General features: G+C 41.3%; 1 protein-coding gene across 1 annotated transcript in view; it reads left to right on the plus strand.

The window, feature by feature from the left end:
* The first annotated feature begins 1,211 nt into the window (after positions 1–1,211).
* The window catches only part of LOC123753257 (neural cell adhesion molecule 1-A), a 32,709-nt gene continuing 6,794 nt past the window's right edge, over positions 1,212–27,126 (plus strand). The window contains exons 1-3 of the mRNA XM_069329699.1: positions 1,212–1,389; positions 2,829–3,122; positions 5,274–6,047. Coding sequence (XP_069185800.1) covers positions 1,212–1,389; positions 2,829–3,122; positions 5,274–6,047 — 1,246 coding nt within the window. The remainder of the gene's footprint in view (positions 1,390–2,828; positions 3,123–5,273; positions 6,048–27,126) is intronic.

The following is a 27,126-nucleotide window of genomic DNA, read 5'->3' on the forward strand; positions in this document are numbered from 1 at the left end:
GAGGAGGGGGGAGATTGTTAAGATTGGCTCGGATTCGGATCAACTACTGCCCGATTAGTGGACAAAGGGGAACAATCATTGGGATGTGGGAAGAGTATTTATTCAATATTCTTTCAGGTGACTGGCCAGTCAGTGACTGTTGACAATGAGTAGCTGGTCAACCAGTGAGTGTCACCACTGTGTAGCCATGAGGAGGACGTGAGGATAGGTATGAGTATGAAAGAAAGGTGCAGATATGAGGGGGGGGGAGAGAGGGTGAGGATAACGCCGTGAGGAATAAATAAGAACAAAGGGGGGAGGGGGAAGGGAGGGAGTACGAAGGAAACATGGTAAAAAACACCAAGACGTGAATACTAATGAGAGTCATAAGAAAACAAGCGCGATAACCAACGCAGATAGCACGTGCATTATCCAACGCTCATAACACGTGCGATAACCAAAGCAGATAACACGTGCATTATCCAACGCTCATAGCACGTGCGATAACCAAAGCAGATAACACGTGCATTATCCAACGCTCATAGCACGTGCGATAACCAAAGCAGATAACACGTGCATAATCCAACGCTTATAGCACGTGCGATAACCAACGCAGATAATACGTGCATTATCCAACGCTTATAACACGTGCGATAACCAACGTAGATAACACGTGCATAATCCAACGGTGATAACGACAAGCTAAAATTAAAAAAATCCCGTATATTACCAAACTTATATCTTGCAATTACTCCTTAACAAAGAGATGCACAAAAGGCCCTTTTCCTCCGACAACAAACTTACAAACAGCCATTTTCCTCCAATAAACAAACCTACAAATGGCCATTTTCCTCCTATAACAGACCTACAAAAAGCAGTCTCTCTCTCTGATTACAAACTGACACAAAAAGTAATAATTTTTCTCTGTTGGTGTAAAAAAGACCATTTTTCTTTGATTACAAAGCAATCAATATTATTTTTTTCTTTGATTACAAAGCTGCAAAAAGTAATCTTTCTCGTGTTACAGAACTACAAAAGGTAATTTTCTTCTTATAAAAGACACACACAAAAGACCCTTTTCCTCTGATTACATACACACAAAAGACCATTTTCCTCTGATGGCACACAAAAAGGTCATTTTGAAATGATAACTGACCTATAGCTGATCATTTACCCCCACTAATAACTGACATGATAACAGAAATTAAGATAACAGAAGCCTTCAATGTGTAATGCTGCGCTCATTTCAGGGCTTAGAGCTCTACCACAACGCGACAGCTGGGGTTATACAGAGCAACCAGAGCCTGGTTCTCCAAGGCGTGGGGCGGGGCTCTTCTGGGCTCTATACCTGCAAAGCCGTCAACTCACAGGGATCAGACACCTCTAACGCTCTACATCTCAACGTCAAGTGTAAGTATAGAGTTCCAGGGGTGCTCCGAGGCTCTATGGGTTGTAGGGTCTATAATACTATATATTTCAATGTGAAAAGCGAGCAGGAACTCTTAAAGGCATTATAGTACTCTATGGTTCTATAGGGGACTAGATGGATCTTGTGCTCGCATAGACTCTATAATCTCTATGGGTTTCTATCTGAGAGTCTGATGCGAATAAGAAATATATGTAAGGTCAAGGCTCTTTAGCTAATTAGCTTATTTTAGTATAAACCATGTATTAAACTTTTTCTTTAAATCTAAATTATCCGCAGCGAATTTCAGATATTCATGATTCGTAATGTATATCTACTGCATTTATACATATTTTTTGATTCATAATAGCTCTCTAGTTCATTCATACATCCTGCATGATTCATAATATACATATACAGCATCAATTCGCACTCTCAATTACTCGTCAATAATTACTAGCTTTTGTAACCAATTCTATAATCACCATTGATGTCTAATTAACAACCGGATAATCACATATAACTACTCACAAACATTATTAGCGACACAATGCACACAAAAACTTTCTAAAAAAAAAAAATAATGAATTTGAACGAAAACAAATTTAATGAGTTAAAATATAGTTAGAAGTAAATTTAATGAGTTAAAAATATAGTTAGAGGCAAACAAGTTAGTTTTTTTATTTGTTTCGTTGTATTTTACTAGGCCGTGGAAGAGTTAGGGAACACAAATCCTGGTGTCAACTCAACGCGGCGTGAAACTAAGGGTCGCCGGCCACACATTGACAACACAAAAATAAACAGTTTTTAGTGAGTGCATATTCCCATGTGTATGTGTTTACACTTTAGAAGCCACGGCCGCGTAATGGGCTTCAAAACAGAGATTTTTTTGAATGTGTGTGCTTGTGTGGCGCTTGTGAATGTGTGTGTGTGTGTGTGTGAATGTGTGTGTGTGTGTGTGTGTGTGTGTGTGTGTGTGTGTGTGTGTGTGTGTGTGTGTGTGTGTGTGTGTGTGTGTACTCACCTATTTGTACTCACCTATTTGTGCTTGCGGGGGTTGAGCTTTGGCTCTTTGGTCCCGCCTCTCAACTGTCAATCAACTGGTGTACAGATTCCAGTAATGTGTGTGTGTGTGTGTGTGTGTGGTGTGTGTGTGTGTGTGTGTGTGTGTGTGTGTGTGTGTGTGTGTGTGTGTGTGTGTGTGTGTGTGTATCGTATCCAGAACACGGTGATAGTTTAAGTGGTCACATTATCCTAGCGGAACGCCAACGGATCACAACAGAACATTCAAACAGTCGGATATCTCTACTTCCCGTTGCTTTTTACCTCCCCTCTGTCTCCCCCTATTTCCTCCCCCCCCCTCTGCCCCCCCTATTATCTTCCCTCTGTCTCCACACTTCCTCCCCTCCCTGTCCCACATAAACTCCCCTCCCTTCCTCCCCAGTTTCTCCCGTCTGCGCCTCGGGACAGAAGTGGGTGTACGGGGGCCGGCGTCACCAGCCCGTCAACGTGACCTGTCGGGTGGAGGCGCACCCGGAAGCCACCACCTTTCGCTGGGCGTTCAACACCTCCAGCGAGTTCGTAGAGCTACCGCAGAGCCGCGTCCTCTCCGGCCGCAGCCGCAGCCTGGTGGAGTACACGCCGCAGACGCACCACGACTTTGGCTCCCTCCTCTGCTGGGGCCGCAACCACATCGATCTCCAGCACCGACCTTGTGTCTTTCACGTGGTACCCGCAGGTGAGTCCCAGGCTTCGTGTAGGCTTCGTGTAGGCTTCTTGTAGGCTTCGTGTAGGCTCCGTGTAGGCTTCTTGTAGGCTTCGTGTAGGCTTCGTGTAGGCTTCTTGTAGGCTTCGTGTAGGCTCCGTGTAGGCTTCGTGTAGGCTTTAGGAGAGGTTTCTTTTTTGTTCTGAGGGACTTGTATAGGCCTGTGTGGATCGTCTGTCCCGTATATCGCTCCCAATAGGCTAGTATGTCTTATTGTGTTTAGTTATATTTGTCCGTGTGAGTCTGTTCAAGTCCGGATGATTTACTGGACACTGCGATTATCTGTGAGTTGGCTCAGTAGTCGAAAGGGCTGAGTGATAGTGTGGAAGTGTGTGTGTGTGTTTACCTAATCAACCAGGCTGTGACTCATACGTCAGGCTGCGAGCAGCCGCGTCCAACAGCCTGGTTGATCAGTCCGGCAACCAGGAGGCCTGGTCGACGACCGGGCCGCGGGGACGCTAGGCCCCGGAAGCACCTCAAGGTAACCTCAAGGTAAGGCTGGATGATAACTCAGATGGTTGTATGATAGCCTGGAGAGCTGTATGACAGCCACGAGGGCTGTATGATAGCTTGAAGGGTTGTATGACAGCCTAGTGGGCTGTATGACAGCCTAGTGGGCTGTATGACAGCCTAGTGGGCTGTATGACAGCCTAGTGGGCTGTATGACAGCCTAGTGGGCTGTATGACAGCCTAGTGGGCTGTATGACAGCCTAGTGGGCTGTATGACAACCTAGTGGGCTGTATGACAGCCTAGTGGGCTGTATGACAGTCCAGAGGGCTGTATGATAGCTTGGAGGGCAGTATGACAGCCTAGAGGGAAGTATGACAGCCTAGTAGGCTGTATGACAGTCCAGAGGGCTGTATGACAGCCTAGTGGGCTGTATGACAGCCTAGAGGGCTGTATGATAGCCTTGAGGACAGTTACAGCTACGCACTCCAGCACCTTGCGGTTTCATATTAAATAACGACAATGAGCTTAACGTTCCGAGTTTCAACTTTAAGTTGAGGGTATTTGCATTCAAGTTTGGGACTCTGTGATGTTGGAGTTTAACGTGTTTTGATGTGGTTTTATGGGCGGTTCTTTGTGGTTTAATGTACTCTTTTGTGTTTATAAAGGAGGGGGGGGGGGGGTATATGTGGTTTTATGCGTGTCTCACTCTAATAGATGTTTACATATGTCAACGAGATCTCGATAAGACAGATGACTATATTATATATATATATATATATATATATATATATATATATATATATATATATATATATATATATATATATATATATATATATATATATATATGTCGTACCTAGTAGCCAGAACTCACTTCTGAGCCTACTATGCAAGGCCCGATTTGCCTAATAAGCCAAGTTTTCATGAATTAATTGCTTTTCGACTACCTAACCTACCTAACCTAACCTAACCTAACTTTTTCGGCTACCTAACCTAACCTAACCTATAAAGATAGGTTAGGTTAGGTTAGGTAGGGTTGGTTAGGTTCGGTCATATATCTACGTTAATTTTAACTCCAATAAAAAAAAATTGACCTCTTACATAATGAAATGGGTAGCTTTATCATTTCATAAGAAAAAAATTAGAGAAATATATTAATTCATGAAAACTTGGCTTATTAGGCAAATCGGGCCTTGCATTGTAGGCTGAAAAGTGAGTTCTGGCTACTAGGTACGACATATATATATATATATATATATATATATATATATATATACATATATATATATATATATATATATATATATATATATATATATATATATATATATATATATATATATATATATATATAATGTGACAGTGTCAGACCACGGAGGAAGAATTAAAACAGGAATTTCCTTAAGTACTTTCGTATATTAATACATCTTCAGAAGGAATACCTTCTGAAGATGAATTAATATACGAAAGTACTTAAGTTAATTCCTGTTTCAATTCTTCCTCCGTGGTCTGACACTGTCATATATATATAATCTTCATTACAACCTTCTGTTGCTCTGGCTTTTCCGGCAGCAGCAGCTTCTTTCCACATGTGTGAGTATATACATATATACAAGTGTCCTCGGGTTTAACAGTAATTTCCGGCCAGCTGACTGTACCTGTGTTCCTTGCAGGAGTGCCAGAGGCGGTGAGCAACTGCAGTGCCTGGCACAACGGCAGCGCAGCGGGGGAAGTGGTGGTGTCGTGCCAGGCCGGCTGGAGCGGGGGTCTGGCCCAGACCTTCACTCTACAGGTGCGTCAGGCTCAGTCCAAGGCCAGCCTCACCTCACCTGGGCTTCCCGGAGTCTCCGGCAAGATTCTGGCAGACGGTGGCAAGATCCTGGCAGACGGTGGCAAGATCCTGGGCTCCGCAGCAGACGGTGGCAAGATCCTGGGCTCCGCAGCAGACGCTGCTGGCAAGATCGACCATTCTCCTGGGTCTGGGAAGCTCTTGGCGTCTCTCGAAGACCAGCACGAACCGCATTTCACCGTCTCGGGTCTCGAACCGGGTTCGGAGTATCACCTGGTGGTTGTGGCCTCGAACGCCCAGGGCCCTGCTCAGCCAGCAGTCATCGCCTACCTCACGCCCATAGATGTGGCAGAGAAGCAGACAAGCGCTGCCGCTGCTGAGGGCTCCGACTCGAATTTCGCAGCGGACGTCGGACCTGTCTTGGGAGTGGTGGTGGGCGTGGCGGCCTTTCTGCTGGTGAGCTCTGTCGTTGTGGTGATGGTCGTGTGCACCCGCGCCGCCCACGCCCACGCCCGCGCCCACGCCCACGCCCCCGACAGCAGCAGCAGCACCAAAGTGGTGTACGACATGGCAGCTACGCCTCATTCTCAAGCTGGGGAATGTAAAGGCTTCGTACAACAGCAACAGCCAGGACCTGATATTATTCTTATTAAGAGCGGTGAGTTGGGAAAAGGGAGAGAGAGAGAGAGAGAGAGAGAGAGAGAGAGAGAGAGAGAGAGAGAGAGAGAGAGAGAGAGAGAGAGAGAGAGAGAGAGAGAGAGAGAGAGAGAGAGAGAGAGAGAGAGAGAGAGAGAGAGAGAGAGAGAGAGAGAGAGACAATCACTTTACTTACATGAGTGTAACTTATCCTCTAAATAAAGTATATTCCTAATGTATACACAGAGAGACTCCAGAGACAGATATTCAAACAGAAACGTAGACAGGTGACTATTTGACTATAACAGATGTTGCTACAAATTAGATCTATTAGTATATGTCTATACCACTCCCCAGAGCTGGTGTAGGACCTGTCTATACCACTCCCCAGAGCTGGTGTAGGACCTGTCTATACCACTCCCCAGAGCTGGTGTAGGACCTGTCTATACCACTCCCCAGAGCTGGTGTAGGACCTGTCTATACCACTCCCCAGAGCTGGTGTAGGACCTGTCTATACCACTTCCCAGAGCTGGTGTAGGACCTGTCTATACCACTCCCCAGAGCTGGTGTAGGACCTGTCTATACCACTCCCCAGAGCTGGTGTAGGACCTGTCTATACCACTCCCCAGAGCTGGTGTAGGACCTGTCTATTCCACTCCCCAGAGCTGGTGTAGGACCTGTCTATACCACTCCCCAGAGTTGGTGTAGGACCTGTTTACACCACTCCCCAGAGCTGGTGTAGGACCTGTCTATACCAGTAGTAGGGTGTACGACTCACAGGGGATTTTTTTTTTTCAGGCCAGAGATCCCCTGTGAGTCGTACGACTCACAGGGGATTTTTTGTTTGAGGTCCAATATCCCCTGTGAGTCGTGGGGGTTTTCAGGCAAATTTGGGGAGTCACAGATTTGGGATTAAGGAATTCTTATGAGGAAAATAATTTCTGAGATTTTAGAAGTTTGTTAAGGTTTCTTATGATGAAAATAAGTAGGAAAATCTTAAAGAAAAAACTTTAGAAAATATCGTGTTTGTGTCACAGCATTTCCAGGTAAACTCTATGGACAACCTTTGCCCGTTTTCAATCACACATTTTCCAAGAGCATTTTCAAAGAATATTGTCTTAGACGTTTTGTTAAGGAAAACAGACAACTTAGCCATAACATTTAGTTTTATATCCATTTACGGCTATTTCACCTGTAAAGACCAAAATTGAACAGAGCCCAGTTTTAAGCTCATATTTCATCAGAGTCCAATTATCAACAGAAATTCGCCAGAGTCTACTTTGAGAGCAAAATTAGTCAGAGACAGTTTTAAGCTCATATTTCATCAGAGTCCAATTATCAACAGAAATTCGTCAGAGTCTACTTTGAGAGCAAAATTAGTCAGAGACAGTTTTAAGCTCATATTTCATCAGAGTCCAATTATCAACAGAAATTCGCCAGAGTCTACTTTGAGAGCAAAATTAGTCAGTGTCCTGTAATCTGTGAAAATTCATCAGAGTCCAGTTCTTGATCGAAATTCATCAGAGTCCAGTTTTCTAGCAAAATTCGTCAGAGTCTACTTTGAGAGCAAAATTAGTCAGAGACAGTTTTAAGCTCAAATTTCATCAGAGTCCAGTTCATGATCGAAATTAATCAGAGTCCAATTAAAGACTCAAATTTGACAGAGACCACATTTTCGCTACTAGCAGTCCAATCCCCCTGAAATTTTAAACAGTCATACTTCAAACACAGTAAATAAGATCAAAACAGTTATCGAGCTCCAGCTCTCGTCCTCCGCCTTAGTTCATTTATACAAGATCGTTAGTAACAGACCAATTTTCCCGAAATTTAAAGCAGACATACTTCAAAGTTAGTAAATAAAATCAAGTAAGTTATCGAGCTCCAGCTCTCATCCCCCGCCTTAGTTCTCTCTCGTATCTTTGTAAATAACCCATCAATTTCCCGAAATTTAAAAGCAGACATACTTCAAAGTTAGTAAATAAGATCAAGTCAGTTACTGAGCTCCAGCTCTCGTCCCCACCTTAGTTCTCTTTCGTATCTTTGTAAATAACCCATCAATTTCCCTGAAATTTTTACCCTCTGTATTTCAGACATAGTAAATATGAAGTAAACAATTATAAAACTCTAGCTCTTGTCCTCTGTCCAAGCTCACTTTTGTAAATTCATTACTCTCAGTCCAAATCCCCCTGAGATTTAAACACCCAACTACATTTTCAGACATAGTAAATAAAAACCAGTTCAGTTATCAAGTTTCAACTCTTGTCCCCCCAGCTTAGTTCATTTTGTACAAGTTCTTTATTTTCCAACTAAATCACCCTGAGATTTAAGATCACCTTATTTCTAACGTAGTAAAATTAATCTGGACATTAGCCAAGCTCCATTTCCTCAGCCTTAGATCATCAGACATAAATATATTCGATCAAGTCCGTCTACAGCCTAACTCTTATCCGAGTACACACATAACCCCAACCTGTGTAATTATCTTTCACCCCCTCCCACCTTCCTCCATCTCATCTCACCTTACCCTTTCCCTCCCTTACCTTCTCATCCCCAACTTATCCAAACCTTCAATAATCGTACTGTATTTGCATATTTTCTCTATATTCACTGTGTTCTTCGTATTCTCATCCGTGTTCACTCCATGTTCTTCAAATGTTCACAGTCCCATTCAGTTCATATTTTCACAAGTATCTCCATTTTTTCTGTAATCTTTCTCTTAGTCTCATTATGTTCTCTACAAATTCTAGTCATATTTTCTATGTTTTCATGTTCATCACATGTTCTCTTTACAACTTTTATACTCAATATTCATGCTAACTTCCATATTTTGTGTTCTTTGTCAATATTCATGTTCCTCTACAAGTTCATGTTCCTCACAAGATCACTTCGTTTTTCACCTTCACTTACATATTTTCTACATTCTTTGTCATATTCTCCATGTTCTTCACAAGTCCATTGTTCATTCTTTGTATTCCCTATTCTCCTTATCATGTCTTCATATTCTCTATAAGTTCATATTCCCTGCATTCAAACTATCACTAATAGAGTAACCTCATTCATCTTTGCCAACATACAAGGACTGAAAACAAGAACAAACAACAAAGTACAGTTCATAAATGGCCTCCTCACGGAGTCAAATGCAGTATTTGGAGCTTTCACAGAAACCCATGCAGGGGAATTGTTGGACAGTGAGATCTGGATTCCAGGATATAACCTATACAGGTGTGATAGGAAAATTAGGTCACATGGAGGAGTGGGTCTGTATATTAGGGAAGACCTTGTATGCTCGGAGCTCCTAAACGTTACAAATGAGGTGGTAGAGGTACTGGGATTAAAAATAGAGAAAATAAATTTAGTGATTATACTAATATACAAACCGCCAGATGCAACGGCTGAGGAATTCACAGAACAGATAAGCAAAATAGAGAATAGCCTTCATAATTTGCAGAACCCGATACCTGATATTATTTTCCTAGGTGACTTCAACTTGCCTAGTCTCAGGTGGAAAATAGCAAACAATAATATTATACCAGGAAATCTAACAGGACCTAACCAACCACAGATTAGAGAACTACTTAGATTCTGTGACAAATTTTCACTCAATCAGCAGATATCGGAGCCAACGAGAAATAAAAATATTCTAGATCTGGTCTTTACGAACAATGAAGACATTATCAGAGACATTACGATATCAGATACCACATACTCAGATCACAAACTCATTGAAGTGCAAACGACCATCAATACTCAGAATAGACCTAAAACGTTGATAAAGCGAGAGGGGCTATTCAGTAAATTCAATTTTAATAATAAAAGGATAGACTGGGAGATAATAAACAGGGAACTTACAAACATTCCATGGGGAACTGTTCTAAATAATACAAGTCCTACAGAAGGAATAGAAAAACTTACTTCAGAAGCGTATCAAGTCTGTCTGAAACATGTTCCTTTGAGGAAAGCCAGAAAGAGATCTAACGTAGAAAGAGAACGCAGACGACACTATAAACGCAGGAAAAAAATAACGGAACTGCTTATGCAGACACGAATTTCCCGTCAAAGAAGGAATAATTTAAATAGGGAGATTGAAGAAATCGAGCGGAAATTGAAACACTCATATGAAACTGAAGAAAGGCAGTTAGAACAGAAAGCAATTCAGGAAATAAAGAAAAATCCAAAATATTTCTTCTCATATGCGAAATCAAAAGCAAAAACCACTGCCAGTATTGGACCTATTCGTACAAGTGAAGGTTCATACACGGAGGATGACAAAGAAATTAGTGAAATCCTAAAAAAGCAGTATGAGGACATGTTTAGCACTCCAATAAACAACATGAAGGTGGAAGATCCAGACATTTTCTTTATGCGGGATATTCAAACCCCGGTAAATATAACTGATATAAACACGAGCGCACTAAATTTTGAAAAAGAAATTGAAAACATGCCCATGCACTCGGCCCCAGGTCCAGACTCATGGAATTCAATATTTATAAAGAAATGCAAAGTGCCGGTAGCACAGGCACTCAGTATAGTGTGGAGGAAGAGCTTGGACACGGGGGAGATACCAGATGCACTTAAAGTAGCAGACATAGCCCCTCTACACAAGGGAGGGAGCAAAGCATTGGCAAAAAATTATAGACCAGTTGCACTAACATCGCACATCATAAAAGTATTTGAGAGAGTGATTAGGAGTCAGGTCACCAATTTCATGGAGACCAATGACCTTCATAACCCAGGCCAACATGGATTTCGAGCGGGAAGATCGTGCCTCTCACAGCTACTTGAGCACTACGACAAAGTCACTGAGGCATTAGAAGAGAAACAGAATGCTGATGTGATATACACGGACTTCGCAAAGGCCTTCGATAAATGTGACCATGGCGTGATAGCACACAAAATGAAGTCAATGGGAATAACCGGTAAAGTAGGACGCTGGATACTCAGTTTTCTGTCAAACAGGACTCAGCGAGTAACTGTCAACCATATAAAATCTAGTCCAAGTGCAGTGAAAAGCTCTGTACCTCAGGGTACAGTCCTTGCACCACTGCTTTTCCTTATTCTCATATCAGATATAGACAAAAATACAAGTCACAGCTTCGTATCATCCTTTGCAGATGACACAAAAATCAGTATGAAAATTACCTCGGCTGAGGACATTGAAAAACTTCAAGCTGATATTAATAAAGTTTTCGACTGGGCATCAGAAAATAACATGATGTTTAACAGTGATAAATTCCAGGTACTCAGGTACGGTAAAAATGAAGACCTTAAACATAATACAGAGTACAAAACACAATCAAATGTACCCATAGTAGGAAAACAGCATGTAAAGGATTTGGGAATAATAATGTCGGACGACCTAACGTTTAAGGAGCATAACCAAGCAAATATTGCGACAGCCAGAAAAATGATAGGATGGATTACGAGAACTTTCAAATCCAGGGATCCCATCACAATGGTTGTACTCTTCAAGGCACTTGTGTTGTCCCGTCTTGAGTACTGCTCAGTACTCACTTCCCCCTTCAAAGCAGGAGAGATTGCTGAAATAGAGGGAATACAGAGAACATATACGGCACGCATAGACGCAATAAAGCACCTAAATTATTGGGATCGTCTCAAAGCCCTCCAAATGTACTCACTAGAAAGAAGACGAGAGAGATATCAAATAATATACACCTGGAAGATACTGGAGGGTCAAGTACCAAATCTACACAGTAAAATAACAACGTACTGGAGTGAACGACATGGAAGAAAATGTAGAATAGAACCAATGAAGAGCAGAGGTGCCATAGGCACAATCAGAGAACACTGTATAAACATCAGAGGTCCGCGGTTGTTCAACGTCCTCCCAGCAAGCATAAGAAATATTGCCGGAACAACAGTGGACATTTTCAAGAGGAAACTAGATTTATTCCTCCAAGGAGTGCCGGACCAACCGGGCTGTGGTGGGTATGTGGGCCTGCGGGCCGCTCCAAGCAACAGCCTGGTGGACCAAACTCTCACAAGTCGAGCCTGGCCTCGGGCCGGGCTTGGGGAGTAGAAGAACTCCCAGAACCCCATCAACCAGGTATCAACCAGGTAACCAGGCATGTTCACTGTATTCATCAACTTTTTCTTACATGTTTTCTGTGTTCACCGTATGTTCACTGTGTTCATTCCCCTACTTAACCTCAATTTTTTTATGTTCTTCCATTCACTAACTAGTTCTTTGTTAAATAATATTATACTGCATTACAGTTTCCTCAACAATTTTAGTCACCCAGTTTTATTTGCAAAACTATGTCAAAGTAATTCTCGTAGTCAACTTAATAGTTCTACCAACCCTGTTCTTAAACAAATCTACACTTTATTCAGTTCCAAATTTACAAAGACAAATTTTTCTTGTAACTTCTTAACTAAAAATCTTTCGCCAATCAACTAAAACATAGTCACTTTCGTCATTTCTCAACTAAACTTATTATCCAATCAACCAAAACAGTCAGGATTAATCTCATTCAACACTGTTCTTAACTAAAACAACCTTTCTCTTAGCTAAAAATTGTCAAAGGAAACTTCTTTCAGCACTGTTCATAACTAAACTTATTCCCTAGTCATCAGAAAATAACCGTGTTCTTCATGTTTCATTGTCATTTCATAACTAAAATTATGTTTTGTCAAGTAAGAAAAAATAGTCAAAGGAAACTTTCCAAAACTGTTCATAACTAAACTTATTCCCTAGTCATCAGAAAATAACCGTGTTCTTCATGTTTCATTGTCATTTCATAACTAAAATTATCCATCAATCAACAGAAAAAGTCATATTCATCATTTCGTAACAGCCATTATGTTTTCGTCAAGTAAGAAAATATAGTCAAAGATATCTATCATCGTCGTTCTTAACTGCCATTTATACTTTGTGGAGCACTAAAAATAGTCAAATGTAACTTTTTCAACACTTTCGTAACTAAAATTATATGTCGCTAAGTAAGAAAAATAGTCAAATGTATCTTTTTTCAGCACTTTCGTAAAAATTATACGTCGTTAAGTAAGAAAAATAGTCAAAGGTGCTCTCCGTTACACCAAAGTTACTCTTCGAGAAATCAAAGACACTCTTCAATACATCAAGGACTTACTCAAAGACACCAAAGTTACACTCTAAGACATCCTTCGAGACATCAAAGACATCCTTTAAGACTTCAAGGGCACTCTTCGAGATATCAAAAGACACTCTCAAACACTCAAAATTTACTCGCATCCTCAAAGTTATTCTCAGAGTCATCAAAAAGTTAATCTCAGTCATCAAAATGCTATTCTCTAAGTAGCCTTTCGTTCATCAGAGAAACTTTCTAAGACATCTTCGTTCATTAGAGTTAATCTCAGAGGCATAAAAGTTATTCTCAGAGCTATCAAACTTGTTCTCTATGCCATCAAAAAGTATTTTCTCGTTCATCAAAGTTAATCTCAGAGTTAACAAAGGCAATCTCTAACTCACTTTCGTTCAACATATTAATTCGCTAAGTCCTCAAAGTTATTCTCTAAGACCACAAAGTCTTTCTCAGAGCTATCAAACTTGTTCTCAAAGTCATCAAAGTTATTCACAGAGTCATCAAAGTTAATCTAAGACATCATTTTTCATCAAAGATATTCTCTCTAAACCATCAATGTTCTTCTCGAAGACATAAAAGTTATTCTCAGAGTCACCTTCGTTCTTCAGAGAAACTTTCCAAAACATCTTTGTTCATCAAAGTTATTCTCGGAGTCATCAAAAGGTATTCTCTAACTCACTTTTGGTCATTAAAGTTAATTTCTATGTTATAAAAGTTTGTCTCAGAGACATCTAAAGTTAATCTTAGAGTTCTCAAATGTAATCTCTAACTCACTTTTGTTCATCAAAGTTGATCTCGGAGTTAACAAAGGTAATCTCTAACTCACTTTTGTTCATCAAAGTTGATCTCGGAGTTAACAAAGGTAATCTCTAACTCACTCTCGTTCATCAAAGTTGTTTCAAAGACATCAAAGTTAATCTCAGAGTTATCCAAAGATATTCTCATGTCCACAAAAGTTATTCCAAGAGACGTCAAAGTTAATCTCAGACATCTTCGTTCATAAAAGTTATTCTCAGAGACATCTAAAGTTATTCTCTAAGACATCAAAGTTATTCTAAGAGCTATCAAAAGTTATTCTCAGTCATGGTATGTTATTCTCTAAGTAACCTTCCATTCATCAAAGACATTCTCTAAGTCCTGAAAGTTATTCTCTAAGACAGCAAAGTTATTCTCAGAGTCATCAAAAAGTTATTCTCTGAGCTAACAAAATACTACTCATGTTCTCAGAAGTCATTCTCAAACTCATCAAAGTTATTCTCAGAGTCATCAAAAGTTGTTCTCTAAGACATCAATGTTGTTCTCTAAGACATCAAAGATGTTCTCTAAATCATAAAAGTTAATCTTTAAGTCACCTTCGTTCATTAGAGAAACTTTCCAATCCATAATCGTTGACCAAAGTTATTCTCAGAGTCATCAAAGCGATCTCTAATTCACCTTCGTTCTCCAAAAGTTGTTCTCTAAGACACCTTCATTCATCAAAGAAACTCTCCTTCTTCCATCATGTTATTCTTTAAGACATCTTCAGTCATAAAATTTTCTCCAAAATGTAACTAGTTCAGCTTTTCATACCAAACCTGCACTTGTTAAAATATATTTCCTTAGTCGCTTTACCTTAAAACTGTTCTCTGAACTACACTGTTCAAACCTACGTAACCTATCCTCTCCACCCAATGTTACTTACCTAACTTAACTTACCTTACCTTACCTATCATACCTAACTTACCTACATTACCTAACTTATCCTGCTTAACCTAACTTACCTACATTACCTAACTTAACCTGCATAACCTAACTTTACATATCCTAACTTACCTTACCTATCTTACCTAACTTACATAATTTAACCTAACTTACCTTACCTTACCTAACCTAACTTATTTAACTTATCTTACCTATCCTAACGTAACCTAACTTGCTTTACCTAACTTAATCTTACATTCCCAAACTGATGTATCCTAACTTATCTAGTCAAACCAGACATGATCTAACTTACATAATTATTCCTTCTTGTCTTTTATGTTTCGTCAATCATTGTCTCATATTCATTTACTCATTTCATTAGTTAATTTCTCAAATGGTCACTTATGCATTTCAAGTGCTATTTGTTAGAGATTGGATATTTAAGCATTTCAAAGAATTTTTGTTATATATGGGCATTTACTCATTTCAAGGGATAATTTCTCAAATGGACGTTTTGCATTTCAAGTGTTATTTGTTTAAGATTGGGTGTTTAACCATTTCAAAGGATTTTTGTTATATATGGGAACTTACTCGTTTCAAGGGCTAATTTCTCAAATGGTCATTTTTGCAGATCAAGGGTTATTTGTTAAAGCTCATCAAGTTGCTCATAAGTTGTATTTATTATGTTTGTTATCATATGTTCTTATTCCCCAACCCCTTAACCTAACCTCTTGTAATCGTAGTGTATTTAGTAGGTTCTATCATATGTTCTTATTCCCCAACCCTTTAACCTAACCTTTCAGATGTAGTTTATTGTGTTTTTGACGTATTTGTTGAATATATTATCCTTTTCCTAACCTTTCAGATGTAGTTTTGTTTCTTGTTTTTGTATATTTTACCCAAACCCACAATGGAGGAAAATGGAGCTTGGCTAATGTCCAGATTAATTTTACTACGTTAGAAATAAGGTGATCTTAAATCTCAGGATGATTTAGTTGGAAAATAAAGAACTTGTACAAAATGAACTAAGCTGGGGGGGACAAGAGTTGAAACTTGATAACTGAACTGGTTTTTATTTACTATGTCTGAAAATGTAGTTGGGTGTTTAAATCTCAGGGGGATTTGGACTGAGAGTAATGAATTTACAAAAGTGAGCTTGGACAGAGGACAAGAGCTAGAGTTTTATAATTGTTTACTTCATATTTACTATGTCTGAAATACAGAGGGTAAAAATTTCAGGGAAATTGATGGGTTATTTACAAAGATACGAAAGAGAACTAAGGTGGGGACGAGAGCTGGAGCTCAGTAACTGACTTGATCTTATTTACTAACTTTGAAGTATGTCTGCTTTTAAATTTCGGGAAATTGATGGGTTATTTACAAAGATACGAGAGAGAACTAAGGCGGGGGATGAGAGCTGGAGCTCGATAACTTACTTGATTTTATTTACTAACTTTGAAGTATGTCTGCTTTAAATTTCGGGAAAATTGGTCTGTTACTAACGATCTTGTATAAATGAACTAAGGCGGAGGACGAGAGCTGGAGCTCGATAACTGTTTTGATCTTATTTACTGTGTTTGAAGTATGACTGTTTAAAATTTCAGGGGGATTGGACTGCTAGTAGCGAAAATGTGGTCTCTGTCAAATTTGAGTCTTTAATTGGACTCTGATTAATTTCGATCATGAACTGGACTCTGATGAAATTTGAGCTTAAAACTGTCTCTGACTAATTTTGCTCTCAAAGTAGACTCTGACGAATTTTGCTAGAAAACTGGACTCTGATGAATTTCGATCAAGAACTGGACTCTGATGAATTTTCACAGATTATAGGACACTGACTAATTTTGCTCTCAAAGTAGACTCTGGCGAATTTCTGTTGATAATTGGACTCTGATGAAATATGAGCTTAAAACTGTCTCTGACTAATTTTGCTCTCAAAGTAGACTCTGACGAATTTCTGTTGATAATTGGACTCTGATGAAATATGAGCTTAAAACTGTCTCTGTCTAATTTTGCTCTCAAAGTAGACTCTGGCGAATTTCTGTTGATAATTGGACTCTGATGAAATATGAGCTTAAAACTGGGCTCTGTTCAATTTTGGTCTTTACAGGTGAAATAGCCGTAAATGGATATAAAACTAAATGTTATGGCTAAGTTGTCTGTTTTCCTTAACAAAACGTCTAAGACAATATTCTTTGAAAATGCTCTTGGAAAATGTGTGATTGAAAACGGGCAAAGGTTGTCCATAGAGTTTACCTGGAAATGCTGTGACACAAACACGATATTTTCTAAAGTTTTTTCTTTAAGATTTTCCTACTTATTTTCATCATAAGAAACCTTAACAAACTTCTAAAATCTCAGAAATTATTTTCCTCATAAGAATTCCTTAGTCCCAAATCTGTGACTCCCCAAATTTGCCTGAAAACCCCCACGACTCACAGGGGATATTGGACCTCAAACAAAAAATCCCCTGCGAGTCGTACGACTCACATGGGATCTCTGGCCTGAAAAAAAAAATCCCCTGTGAGTCGTACACCCTACTACTTATACCACTTCCCAGAGCTGGTGTAGGACCTGTCTATACCACTCCCCAGAGCTGGTGTAGGACCTGTCTATACCACTCCCCAGAGCTGGTGTAGGACCTGTCTATACCACTCCCCAGAGCTGGTGTAGGACCTGTCTATACCACTCCCCAGAGCTGGTGTAGGACCTGTCTATACCACTCCCCAGAGTTGGTGTAGGACCTGTCTATACCACTCCCCAGAGTTGGTGTAGGACCTGTCTATACCACTCCCCAGAGTTGGTGTAGGACCTGTCTATACCACTCCCCAGAGCTGGTGTAGGACCTGTCTATACCACTCCCCAGAGCTGGTGTAGGACCTGTCTATACCACTCCCCAGAGCTGGTGTAGGACCTGTCTATACCACTCCCCAGAGCTGGTGTAGAGCGGCGGAAGGGACAAGGACCAGATGACGAGTTTTCAGATGATTTTCAATTAATTGATATAGCTGCTTTTATTAGAGTATGTTTAATGGAATATATATCACTGGAGTTTATTTAATAGAATATATGAATAATAAAATGGAATGGTGAATGTCTTTGTTCACGTTCAGGTACGTGACTTTTCTTGTTTATGCGTTCGGATTTGCTTGTTTGTGTTTCATTATGCATGTATGTATGTATGTGTGTGTGTGTGTGTGTGTGTATATGTGTACTTACCCAGTTGTACTTACATAGTTGTGCTTGCGGGGGTTGAACTCTGGCTCTTTGGTCCCGCCTCTCATCGTTCAATAAACTAATGTACAGGTTCCTGAGCCTACTGGGCTCTATCATATCTACACTTAAAGCTGTGTATGGAGTCAGCCTCCACCACATCACTTCCTAATGCATTCTATTTGTCCACTACTCTGACACTGAAAAAATTATTTCTAATATCTCTATGGCTCATTTGGGCACTCAATTTCCACCTGTATCCCTCTAGTGCGTGTGCCCCTCGTGCTAAATAGTCTGTCTTTATCTACCCTATAAATTCTTCTAAGAATCTTGTATGTGGTGATCATGTCCCCTCTAACTCTTCTGTCTCCCAGTAACGTGAGGTTTTATTCCCGTAGTCTCTCCTCGTAGCTCATACCCCTCAGTTCGGGAACTAGTCTAGTGGCAAACTTTTGAACCTTTACCAGTTTAGTCTTATGCTTGACTAGATATGGACTCCTTGCTGGAGCCGCATACTCCAGGATTGGTCTGACATATGTGACATATGTGGCATATGTATACAAGGCCTGACAAGGATGTGTATATATATATATATATATATATATATATATATATATATATATATATATATATATGTGTGTGTGTGTGTGTGTGTGTGTGTGTGTGTGTGTGTGTGTGTGTGTGTGTGTGTGTGTGTGTGTGTGTGTGTGTGTGTGCGTGTGTGTGCGTGTGTGTGTGTGTTACATTTTTATTACATTACATTAAATGTTACATTAATTTTTCACGTGTTATCGTGTCAGAAGGAAAGATAACGAAGGTTTTGTATAATGTTTTATAAACACACACACACACACACGCACACAAGGAGTACCTAAGCAACAGGAGACAACGAGTAAATGTGAGGGGCGAGGTCTCAGATTGACGAGACGTTTCGAGTGGAGTCCCGCAGGGGTCAGTCCTTGGACCTATACTGTTTCTGGTATATGTAAATGATCTCCCAGAAGGTATAAACTCGTTTCTCTCAATGTTTACTGATGATACAAAAATTATGAGGAGGATTGAAACAGAGGATGATAGTAGGAGGCTACAAGATGACCTAGACAGACTGCATGAATGGTTCAATAAATGGCTGCTAAAGTTCAACCCGAGCAAATGCAAAGTAATGAAACTAGGCGGTGGAAACAGGAGGCCAGACACAGGATGCAGAATAGGAGATGAAGTAATTAATGAAACGGACAGAGAGAAAGATCTAGGAGTTGATATCACACCAAACCTGTCTCCTGAAGCCCACATAAAAAGAATTAAGTCTGAGGCATATACGAGGCTGGCTAACATCAGAACAGCCTTCAGGAACCTGTGTAAGGAATCATTCAGAATCTTGTATACCACATATGTAAGACCAATCCTGGAGTATGCGGCCCCAGCATAGAGCCCGTACCTTGTCAAGCACAAGACGAAGCTGGAAAAAGTTCTAAGATAAGCCACTAGACTAGTCCCAGAACTAAGAGGCATGAGTTACGAGGAAAGGCTGCGGGAAATGGACCTTACGGCACTGGAAGACAGAAGAGTAAGGGGAGACATGATCACTACCTACAAAATCCTTAGGGGAATCGATCGGGTAGACAAGGATAAACTATTCAACACTGGTGGTACGTGGACAAGGGGACACAGGTGGAAACTGAGTACCCACATGAGCCACAGGGACATTAGAAGGAACTTTTTCAGTGTCAGAGTAGTTAACAGGTGAAATACATGAGGCAGTGATGTGGTGGAGGCTGACTCCATACACAGTTTCAAATGTAGATATGATAGAGCCCAGTAGGCTCAGGAACCTGTACACCAGTTGATTGACAGTTGAGAGGCGGGACCAAAGAGTCAAAGCTCAACCCCCGCAAACACAAATAGGTGAGTACACACACACACACACACACACACACACACACACACACACACACACACACACACATTAAACCAAAGACATTACTTCAGCAAGTTCGAAAATAATACAGACAACATAGTGACTGTTCTCAGAGGCTTAGAGAAGGCACTGAATTTTACCGTTCTATAGAAGCGCGCAAATTATGATTTTTATTTCCAAACACAAAGAGACAAATTTGTAGTCTTTCCAGGAATTAACATTAAGACCATAAGGCTTAGAGGAGTCAACACGTGCACCGCTCGTGTGGAGAGAGGCGGAGTGAAGTCATTTATATTAAACTAGCTTGAGGGAATTTAATATTAACCTCGGAAGGACTGCTGTTGCAGGAGATAAGTTGCACCATTGCAACGGTTTAAATCCTTGGCTTAGTGAAACAAAAGTTTGATTCCAGATAAAAGATGTATTGTAACGGTGGTGACTATAATATCAATACATGTCTATAGGGACAGTGCAGCTCCTGGGTGGGGGAAAGATCGTATCTTTGCAGGACCAAAGAGCCGAAGCTCAACCCCCCGCAAGCACAGCTAGGTGAGTACGCGCGTCTCATTATAGGAAATCAGAGGCAGAAGTGAAAAGGTAATTATCAGGATAAAATGTCTATACAATAATTAGAAAGGGGATAGGAGCTAGGACTGTGCGAAGGAGGGAGGGACGGAACTATCAGGGGAAAGCACCAAGCCATCACGACTATAAAGCATTGGGAAGGGGCCAGGATAAGGTTTGGGATGGGAGAGGGGGAGGAATGGTGCCCAACCATTCGGACGGTCGGGGATTGAACGCCGACCTGCATGAAGCGAGACCGTCGCTCTACCGTCCAGCCCAATTGGTTGAACGGTTGGTTATACCCTTTAGAATCTAATTGACTTAACAATCGAACGCCAACCCTAGAAGAAGCGAGGTCGCCGTTGCACTCTCCACCTCCACCTTCCCGTCTCTTACATTTTTGTCGCCGTTTCTCCTCTTAATCAGAGTAGAGAATGCTATTATGATCCAGCGGACACGGACGCAAAGCACAACTCCGCAACCCATCCTCTTAAAAATAACGTCGCTTTTCGCTGGTATGCGCGCTATGGCTAAAAGTGGACGTAATTTGAAATGAAATCGACTCACAAAAGTGACGTACTGTCCCGTTTTCTGTTTGAGTCGTCCGGCCTACTCAGAAAGGTTAGGAGAGGAAACTTTCAATCAACATTTTTTATAAAGTTTTGAAACTTTATGAGAATTTCCTGCCCACCTAACCTACCTGAGGACCCTTAACTTACTGCTGTTGAAAAAAAAATCCCAAATTTATTTTCATTTTCAAATTACGTCCACTTTCGGCCATACGGGAAAACGGCTAAAAGCTACGTTATTTTTAAGAGAACAGAGCGCTGGTTTACTGGTTTACTGGCTGTTTGGGCCTCCATCTACACCCACTCAGTAACTGGCAGGGTTTTCTCATTTATGTTTTCGTCTGGCCCCCATGCACGTGGCACGGTCTATGTCGTACACAAAATAATAGATTTGCAACCTGCTCGACAGGGGGGGGGGGGGGGGGGCTGGGAGGAGAGACATACACCATGGAGGTATATTTCGAGTCTCGTTGAGTATATACAAAATTTGATTTAATTTTAGTTATTATCTTCACGGCTAAAATATACTTGGTAGCTCTGCCAGTATGATTGATTGATGAAGATTAAGCCACCCAAGAGGTGGCACGGGCATGAGTCTATACCTCTATATATATCGATCTATATCTCTATGTAGGACAAGTGAAACAATTTACTTTATACACCTTACTGGTGTGTAAACCAGTAAGGATTGATTGGTTGATTGATTGATTGATTGACTGTAAGCCAGTGAGGTATTGCGGCGTCCATAATGTCTGTCCGGGACAACACCAACACCAGACCTGCATCACCTCGTCTGACAAAATATTTAAGCGGCAAAAAACACCAACACGCTTGGCTCTTTTGTGCCGAATAAAAATAATTTTACATAAAGTGGTTAATATGAAGAAAAACATCTGTCGACTTACGAATACATTACCTTAGGAAAGGTAATATATATATATAGTTCTCAGATAAAAAAAAACAGCCTTTAAATTGTTTTGAATAACCAACCACTTGGACTATTCAATACAGAGAGGGTCTCGCTTTTTGCGGGTCGGCGTTCGACATCCAATGGTCCATGTGCTTGGGAACTGTTCCTTCCCTCAGTCATATCCCCAGATTCTCGTCCTCATGTCCCTTCCAAGTGCTACATGACCGTACTGGCTTTGTGCTTCCTCTAGATAATTACTTTACATTGAACATGAATGATAATTGTCGATAAATGCTTGACGACTCAGGATGGAAGAGACTTGCCAATTATTCCTTGGAAGAAATAGTCTCGTACTCATCCGTGGAACAGTCACGTACTCATCACTAGAACAGAAAGTCACCTACCTATCCGTGGAACAAAAGGTAAACATGTGACCATAATCTTTAAACTGAAGAGCTTTCTCTTGTATTTACATTTATGTCTCATTTGTGAAATTCTGTTCTCTCTGTCTCTTAGCTTGTCACTCTGACTGTCTCATCGTCCCTCGGCCTCACAGTACCTCTCTTTCTCCTCTCCAAAGCCGAAACCACAAGAGCATTTAACAGTGATTAACAAAAATTAAAATAAGAGGACAAAAAAAAAGGAATATGAATAAAATAGTTTGTGTTCCACTCTAGACATATCCTCCTGCTGAACCTCGCCACCAGACACAAACTCTACTCCATTTAGGCGGGACCAAAGAGCTAGAGCTCAATCCCCGCAAGCACAACTAGGTGAGTATTCATGGCACAAGAGGAAAACACTGAACGGACGCGCTCAGTGGCTCTGGAACCCGTCGAGTAAGCGAGAGAGTACCAGAATAGCTCTACTAGGTCATGCACTCCCAGAGAGTACTAGGTCATGCACTCCCAGAGAGTACTAGGTCATGCACTCCCAGAGAGGGAAAACCCGGGGATTCAATGAACTATTCGAAGCAGAAAAGGCATATTTTTTCAGATTTTTTTTTAAATCATTTGGAAATTTTTATTTTTCGTTTTTTTTTTAATTTTCGCTTTTGTCTGGGAAATATGTGTGAAATTTAAAAAAAAATATCTGTCAGAGTTTTTATATTTAGTCAGTTGGAGAACAGATTTGTTTCTCGATATGAGAGATGATTCTGGATTTGGGATTGAACGTGTGTGTGTGCGTGTGTGTGTGTCTGTGTGTGTGTGTGTGTGTGTGTGTGTGTGTGTGTGTGTGTACTCACCTAGTTGTACTCACCTAGTTGTGTTTGCGGGGGTTGAGCTCTGGCTCTTTGGTCCCGCCTCTCAACCGTCAATCAACAGGTGTACAGATTCCTGAGCCTATCGGGCTCTGTCATATCTACACTTGAAACTGTGTATGGAGTGAGCCTCCACCACATCACCCCCTAATGCATTCCATTTGTTAACCACTCTGACACTAAAAAAGTTCTTTCTAATATCTCTGTGGCTCATTTGGGCACTCAGTTTCCACCTGTGTCCCCTTGTGCGTGTTCCCCTTGTGTTAAATAGAATAGAATAAATGTGTGTGTGTGTACTCACCTAGTTGTACTCACCTAGTTGTGTTTGCGGGGGTTGAGCTCTGGCTCTTTGGTCCCGCCTCTCAACCGTCAATCAACAGGTGTACAGATTCCTGAGCCTATCGGGCTCTGTCATATCTACACTTGAAACTGTGTATGGAGTCAGCCTCCACCACATCACCCCCTAATGCATTCCATTTGTCAACCACTCTGACACTAAAAAAGTTCTTTCTAATATCTGTGTGTGTGTGTGTGTGTGTGTGTGTGTGTGTGTGTGTGTGTGTGTGTGTGTGTGTGTGTGTGTGTGTGTGTGTGTGTGTGTGTGTGTGTATGTGTGTGTGTGTGTGCGTGTATCTGTATCATTTGTATTCACTATCTGTGTCTGCAGGATGGAGGTGCTAGCTCTTGGGCCTCGCCTTTATAACGGACGGTTGCCTAATGTACTCACTCTTTACCTATATTCCTCCTATCATATCAACTAATATTTCTCTAACAGATATATTCATTGGATGCAGCCCTTAGCAGCTAACTCCCAGGTACCTATTTACTGCTAGGTGAACAGGCGCATCAGGTGATAAAAATACTGCCCATTTGTTTCTGCCTCGACCAGGAAACAAACCCGACCTTTAGGCCTACGACCAGCGAGTGTGGTCCGTTCCGTGTGTGTGCGTACTCACCTATTTGTGCTTGCAGGGGTTGAGCTCTGGCTCTTTGGTCCCGCCTCTCAACTGTCAATCAACAGGTGTACAGATTCCTGAGCCAACTGGGCTGTCATATCTACATTTGAAACTGTGTATGGAGTCAGCCTCCACCACATCACTGCCCAATGCACTCCACCTGTTAACTAACACTGAAAAAGTCCTTTCTATCGTCCCTGTGGCTCATTTGGGAACTCTGTTTCCACCTGTGTCTCCTTGTTCGCGTACCACCAGTGTTGAATAGTTTATCTTTATCTACCTGTCAATTCCTCAGAGAATTTTGTAGGTAGTGATCATTTGTCTCCCCGAGTTTTCATGTCTGCCAACGACGTGAGGTACATTACACGCAGTCGTTCCTCGTAATTCATGCCTCTTAGTTCTGGGACTAGTCTAGTGGCATACCTCTGAACGTTTTCCAGCTTCGTCTTGTGCTTGACAAGGTACAGGCTCCATGCTGGGGCTACCTTGAGGTGCTTCCGGGGCTTAGCGTCCCAGCGGCCCGATCGTCGACCAGGCCGCTTACTTCAGGATTGGTCTTACATATGCGGTGTACAAGGTTCTGAATGATTCCTTACACAGGTTCCTGTGCACCAGCATTGCATACGCCGCTGATGTTATTCTTTTGATGTGGGTTTCAGGAGAGAGGTTTGGTGTGATATCAACTCCTAGATCTTTCTCTCTGTCCGTTTCGTGAAGGACTTCATCTCCCATTCGGTATCCTGTGTCTGGCCTCATGTTTCCTCCGCCTAGTTTCATTACCTTACATTTGCTTGGGAAATCGGTAAGGAGGAATGATAAGTGAAGGAGTAAGAAGGAATGAATGTATATTACGGAGCGTCTTTACTGCAGTAGGAGGGGGAGGGGGGGAGGAGGGGGCAAGGAAGAGATGAGGAATAACAGTGCTGATTATTAGGAGATTAGGAAGGAGGAGGACGGTGTGGGGGGGGGGGAGTAATCCGTGTGGAGAGCAGGAAAAAGAGGAGCACGGGGAGGAAGAAGAAGAGCAAGAGGCAGCAGTGTACGGGTAAAAGACAGATATACGGTGTTCAAGCGCCTACCGAGCCAAGTGTAATTACTTTGGAGGCTGTATATGGAGGCTGTATCCACCACTTCCCTTCTCAGTGCATTCCACTTGTTCAATACAAAAAAAAATAATTCTCTGTATTGTCTCTATATACTAATTTGCCTTGTCTATTTCCCTGAGAATTTTATATGTGGTGATCATATATCCCTTGTTTTTTTCAGTGAGCTATGGTTAAATTACATTAGTCGATTCAAGTAACTTATACATTTTAGTTCTGCTGGTAGTATGATGGCTACCCTGTGGGCTCTCCATAACGTTGCTTTGTGTTTAACGTGGTAGGGAAACGGCTGAGAGCCATCGTTGGATGGGGAGGTTATGGGGGAGGGGGGTGAGGAATAGTGGGGGTTGGGTGTCGGGTTATTGTTGTGATGAACACTGTGGAGGCGATGATAGGTGGCAGAGGCTGATTGAGGAGGTGGTGGGGGGGGGGGCGGGGGCAGGAAAGATTTCGTCGATGTGGGATAGGGAAGACAGGGGCACAGAAGAGCAGGATTGGTGTAGAAAGGGGCAGAGAGGGGAAGGGGAAAGGGGTGGGTGGGTTGTCTTTGGGGAGAAGAAGCAGAGTGGAGAAGGAAAGAAGGTGTTGGTGTTGAATGGAAGCATAAGACAGGCAGAGAAAAGGGGTGTTAATATGGGATTATGTCACGGAAGGGAAGTGTATTGCAAGAGTGGGGCGTTAAATGATACAAGTTACTGTTATGGTTATCCCTGAGTGTGTCAAGCTGAAAGTCATTGATTATCTCCTCCTCTCCTCCTCCCTGCACTTCTTGTTCCCTCTGCTGATGCTGCTCTCTTCGCATGGCATATCCCCCATGAAGAAATATTCTTCTGTAACTTGGTACATGTTCAAGTTTGTTCATTTATAAGAATATCTCTTTTATAATATTGTTTGTGAACACTGTTTTCAGCGGCTGAATTTTCCCCTTGCTGTTCTGACCAAGCCTGAAATCTGTATCTGCTTTCCAGAAAAATCCCTGCCATTGCTACTTTATGTTTTACTCTTCTCGTTTGGCTTCGAGTCTTAACACTCTATTGTTTATTTCTTCTATAGTAGCTGACTGATGAGCCTTGCTGCTTTCTGCGAAGTTGCTGCCTACATTGCCACATCCTGCAATGCTCTCTATTTTTTCATATTCACAACTGATGTTTGCCACGAGATAGTCTCTTCAGTATTTCGTTGCAAGTATTTAGAGCTTGGTTGTCACATACTAAATGCTAGATGGGGTATTTTTTAGGTAATGAGCTTGTTTACTCCTTGACTAGCAACAGCACACTTTCAAGTTAGACATTATTTCTCAAATTGCCCCAAGATCCTCCACCATTTCACTCTTAACCAACTCTCATATTTCCTTCAGGATTCTGTGAAGTGCATTTTAATGAATTATTCCTTGTACGTAATCACCCACCATATCACTCGGGAACCCTGCTATGTCTTCTCTCAATTAGGGTTCAACCTGCTTATCCAAACTCCTTCGCGCGTGTGTGAGTGTTCTCACCTAATTGTGCGTGTGTGTTTGTTTTGTCATGGAAGTGAATCTTTATGTATTACTTATTTAGTCAATTGTTTTTTTATATTATTTTGAAGTTGACCAAACCACACACTAGAAAGTGAAGGGACGACGACGTTTCGGTCTGTCCAGGACCATTCTCAAGTCGATTGTCTCACAATCGACTTCAGAATGGTCCGGGACGGACAGAAACGTCGTCGTCCCTTCACTTTCTAGTGTGTGGTTTGGTCAACATATTTCAGCCACGTTATTGTGACTCCTCGTCTGCGTTATTTTTAAGCTTCACAATGAGAGAAATATAACCAAGTGGCCTATACATCTGTGCCTAACCATAA

This window comes from Procambarus clarkii, chromosome 23 (assembly GCF_040958095.1).
Source record: "Procambarus clarkii isolate CNS0578487 chromosome 23, FALCON_Pclarkii_2.0, whole genome shotgun sequence".
Taxonomy (NCBI): Eukaryota; Metazoa; Arthropoda; class Malacostraca; order Decapoda; family Cambaridae; genus Procambarus; species Procambarus clarkii.